Source organism: Xenopus laevis, chromosome 9_10S (assembly GCF_017654675.1).
Source record: "Xenopus laevis strain J_2021 chromosome 9_10S, Xenopus_laevis_v10.1, whole genome shotgun sequence".
NCBI classification, from domain to species: Eukaryota; Metazoa; Chordata; class Amphibia; order Anura; family Pipidae; genus Xenopus; species Xenopus laevis.
Genome location: NC_054388.1, coordinates 8,130,765 through 8,135,858, shown reverse-complemented (window position 1 = coordinate 8,135,858; position 5,094 = coordinate 8,130,765). Strand labels below are relative to the sequence as shown.

The following is a 5,094-nucleotide window of genomic DNA, read 5'->3' as shown; positions in this document are numbered from 1 at the left end:
GCATGTGCACAGTCTTGGTCTTGCAAAGATGTATAACAAAGTTACAAGATGGTGACCCCCTGTGGCCAACTTTGAAAGCATAAATCATTTGTTTGATTAGGCTTGTGGTGCAGTAATTCATGTTTATACAGTATTTAGTATACAATATACAGCATTTCTAGCCTTATTCTATTTTACACTTTACTTCCCCTTTAAGGACAATTTAAAGGATCACACACATATTATGAATAGTTTTTATTTCAAAATATAAATATATAAATATTGAACCCATGGGAGTTACAAAGGCATAATTTAAATAAATAATATAATGGATAGTATATAAAGGTCTCTAGGGAAATCTCCATGTTGAAGACATCAGCGAGGAAGATCTAATGGTTCCATGAGGTTGGTGCCCTACTGAGTCCTCTGTAACAAGTGCTGCCTTCTGAAGCGAGAGGAGAGTTGCAGAACCAGTTGTAGATTCCTTCTGATTTCCGAACTGATAAAAACCCAGACACAAGCAGAATTGTCCTGGAAATGAGTACAAGAAAGAATTTGTTACGTATAAGGAGAAGATAAAGAAGAAGTGTACATTTTCTTTGTAGGACATTGTTGGGATGGACAACAGTTGATTGGTTTATACCTGTCCAGAGAGCAGGACTGTTTCCGCACCCATTAATATTACTATTACTCAATTACAGCTACACAATGTTGCATTTTTATGTACAGTATATTGTATGTCTCTTTATTCCACATTCCATAACTGTCTCGTTGTATTGACCTTCTCTAAGCAAAGATGCCCTTTGGTTGAAGTAAATTTAAATTTAGCAGAATAACGTTTTGAAATTAGAGATCTTTAACAAGAAACAACACTGCTGAATGAGTAATGTAATGTAGAAATAGTTTTGGTTGTACAGATCGATGAGAAACTTAAACTGCTTAAAGGATGAGTAAACCTTTTAGATAAGTGAATGTAAAATTGATGAGAGTGCTATTCTAAGCACTTTTGTTATTTACATTCATTATGTATTCCTTTTTCATTTCAAGATATTAAGGGAAATCTGCACTGTTAATATGAATGAATTTTGTTCCAACAGCGCCACCTGCTGGTCAGTTTCCCACCAGTCTGACCACCAAGTAGTCAAGGAAGTTGTCAGGAGAAAGAAAGAGGCTGCTCTGATGTTCTTCTGCTTAGGAATAAAACTAGAAACCTTTCTCAAATCTTTCCTAAGCAGAAGAACATCAGAGCAGCCTCTTTCTTTCTCCTGACAACTTCCTTGACTACTTGGTGGTCAGACTGGTGGGAAACTGACCAGCAGGTGGCGCTGTTGGAACAAAATTCATTCATATTAACAGTACATGTATCCTTTAATATCTTGGAATTAAAAATAAAGAAATAATGAATCTAAATGGCAAAAGTGCTTAGAATAGCACTCTCATCAATTTTACATTCACTTATTTTAAAGGTTTAATTATCCTTTAATTAATACTTTTCCTTCTGCTTTTCTGAAGAAGAATATTTTCCACTTGCCGCTGCAAATTAGAATTGGAAATTGGAATTGTGTTACTATTACTGATGAGAAACTCAATATATAATGGTCTTTTGTCATGGGCTCCTTACCTTCTCCAGGACCATCTTCTCCAGCAGATGAAATTCTTCTGATATTGCTTCTTTTATCAGATGATTCTCTGCCATCTCTGGGATCTGAAAAGATGACTTTGTTTATGTTTTTGTCAATAGCAAAAATGTATCCTTAGAACACAATAAACAATAGAGAATACTTACACAGCCCTCCAGTTGGTGAATCTGATAGTAGAGAAGCTGCTGAAACCTTTCCCAGGCTTGTTGCTTGCACCCCATACTCTCATGGTGTTTCCTGTAGAACCTGATGGTTTCATTGAGAACTTCTCTAACAGCGAGAGCTGCAGTTTCCACCTGTAAGATACACAGTGTTATTGCTTAATAGAACTTTATGGTTGATGTGATCTCTACTGCACCTGACTATACAGACATATTTTACCTGTAAGACATTTTTGATTCTCTCTTCATAAGGGAGCTCAGTAGGATACTCTTGACAAGTCTTATCACTTTCTTCTAAATTGTTCTGAAACAAAAAGAGCACTTTAATTATTAAATAAATGATTAGTAATTAAATATTTTCCCTGAACATGTATGAAATCCAAAATAAATGTATTTTTTGTAATGCCAATATTATAATATATCATCATTATTAAGGTACAGTTTTGCAACCTATTATCCAGAATTCTCGGGACCTGGGGCTTTCCAGATAATGGATCTTTCGGTAATATCTTCATACCTTAAGTCTACTATAAAATCATGTAAACATTAAAGGGATCCTGTCATCTGGAAACGTGTTTTTTTCAAAACACATCAGTTAATAGTGCTATTCCAGCAGAATTCTGCATTGAAATCCATTTCTCAAAAGAGCAAACAGATTTTTTTTTATATTCAATTTTGAAATCTGACATGGGGCCAGACATTTTGTCAATTTCCCAGCTGCCCCAGTCATGTGACTTGTGCCTGCACTTTAGGAGAGAAATGCTTTTCTGGCAGCCTGCTGTTTTTCCTTCTCAATGTAACTGAATGTGTCTCAGTGGGACCTGGATTTTACTATTGAGTTTTGTTCTTAGATCTACCAGGCAGCTGTTATCTTGTGTTAGGGAGCTGGTTACCTTCCTATTGTTCTTTTGTTGGGTAAAAGGGAGGGGGTGATATCACTCCAACTTGCAGTACAGCAGTAAAGAGTGATTGAAGTTTATCAGAGCACAAGTCACATGACTGGGGGCAGCTGGGAAATTGACAATATATCTAGCCCCTTGTCAGATTTCAAAATTGAATATAAAAAAATCTGTGTGCTCTTTTGAGAAATGGAATTTCAGCGCAGAATTCTGCTGGAGCAGCACTATTAACTGATTCATTTTGAAAAGAATGTTTTTTCCCATGACAGTATCCCTTTAAATAAAGCCAGTAGGCTTGTTTTGCTTCCAATAAGGATTAATTATATCTTAGTTGGGATCAAGTACAAGCGACTGTTTTATTATTACACAGAAAAAGGAAATAGTATTTAAAAATGTGGATTATTTGGATAAAATAGAGTGTATGGAAGACGGACTTTCTGTAATTCGGAACTTTCTAAATAACAGGTTTCTGCATGACGGATCCCATATCTGAATAACATTAGCAGGACCAACCCCAAAATGTAGTCATAGCAGAGAGACACCATAAAATTATATCAACATACATATTACCCTATAATAAGGGTATTAAAGGAAAAGCCCCTGTGTTAGTTTTTAGCCTTATGAGGTTTTGGCCCTTTAAAAAACAGAATCTAACTGGCAAATATATATATTTGGTATGGAACAAGTTATTGTTCTGGACCTGGGGTTTTCTGGATAAGGGATCTTTACATTTGGATCTTTTCCTTAAATTAGAATTATTTGATCTAAATGGAGTTTATGGGAGATGGCCTTCCCGTAATTTGTGGCTTTCTGAGTAACGGGTTTCCAGATAATGGATCCCATACCTGTACTACATGCACAGTACATGTAGTGATACTGATGTGCGAATACATTCACCATGCGTGAATTTGCAATCACGAAATTAGAGTGCTCACCCCTCCAGTATCCGCTTTCGCAGTGCCAGGTGCTGAACTGTGAGACCCACTCCTGTCCTTGGGCCAAAATATCATTCAAGGAAAAAAACAGCAGCACACCGGATCCAATTGAAGTAATGTGCAAAATTCAAACTTTTATTAAGCCCATATGCAAAGGCAACGTTTCGAGCCCAACCGGCCCTTTATCAAGCTTGATAAAGGGCCGGTTGGGCTCGAAACGTTGCCTTTGCATATCGGCTTAATAAAAGTTTGAATTTTGCACATTACTTCAATTGGATCCGGTGTGCTGCTGTTTTTTTCCTTCCATGCGTGAATTTGCGTGAAAATTCGGCAGTGTCAAAAAATTTTGGACCCGCATCGGAAAAGTCGATCGCGTCAAAACCGCCTTGAGTCAACATTATTTGGACGCCCATTAACTTTAACACTGGAATCAAAATTGACGCGAGTATCAGAAATTTGTGTTTCTCAAATTTTTCGCGTATTATTTGCCGTTTTGCACATTTCGCTGGAAATTCGTACATTCGCCCAAAAATTAAAAAAAAGGGATTAGAGGGCCCACACTCTATTTAAAAACGAGGTGCAATCCAATAGGAGGCTGCCCATTAAGTCTCCATTATATACTTGAACAAAATTGAAAGATTTGGATCACACAATTAATAAAAATAATTTTATTATTATAGTCGTAGCACTTGCCCAACGCGTTGCGACCGTACATTGGTCTTCGTCAGGGGCACAGAGTGAAAAAATAAACAAAAAGGCCGGACTTTGACTAATGGGACTTTGGTCATCGACCAATAAAACGATTTTTATTAATGGAGTCTGCGATCCAAATCTTTCAACCTTTAAAAAGAGAAGCAGACTTTGAAACTTACCATTTGATTGTAAGCCTTCAGGATCTGTGAGTTGAGATATTCTTGCTGGGGGTGAAGCCATTTGCAGCTTTGGGAATGGACAATAGACGTGAGACTGAGCAGGAGCAGCACTGACCACTGACCCATGTGACACATGTTCCCTAGAATGAGAAAGAACTCGTCAACAGAAAATTGGATGTCCATTAGTGATGGGCGAATTTGGGGCGTTTCGGTGAAAAATTCACGAAGCGGCGGCCATTTTTTGACACCGGTGTCCGTTTTTTGGACGCCGGCGCAAATTCGCTGCTGAAAATGCACCGGTGTCCAAAAAATGGACGCCGGCATCCAATTTTTTGATGCAGGCGAATTTTCGCTGCGGTTTCGCAAATTGATACGCAGAATAAATTCGCCCAACACTAATGTCCATATCTTATTAATGATGACACCTTATAGAATAAGTTTTTTTTTTATAAATCTTTCCATTTAATCAAATGGTTCTGGTATCGCCTGTAAAAGCTACACATACCCCAATATATATATATATATATATATATTCTCTACATTTCAGCAAAGCAGGAAAGTGCCACTTACCAAACTAATGTTGATCTTCTTGTCTCTAATGCCCCTCA

The 5,094-nt window shown here is 37.3% G+C and overlaps 1 protein-coding gene across 1 annotated transcript; it reads right to left on the bottom strand.

Moving 5' to 3' along the window:
* Nucleotides 1-393: 393 nt before the first annotated feature.
* Nucleotides 394-4,621, bottom strand: LOC108702185 (interferon alpha-G). Its single transcript, XM_018237692.1, has 5 exons — nt 4,487-4,621; nt 2,001-2,084; nt 1,766-1,915; nt 1,601-1,684; nt 394-510 (listed from the first exon to the last, which is right to left on the bottom strand). The coding sequence occupies exons 1-5, from the start codon at nt 4,619-4,621 to the stop codon at nt 394-396; spliced, it is 570 nt and encodes a 189-aa protein (XP_018093181.1).
* Nucleotides 4,622-5,094: the final 473 nt, after the last annotated feature.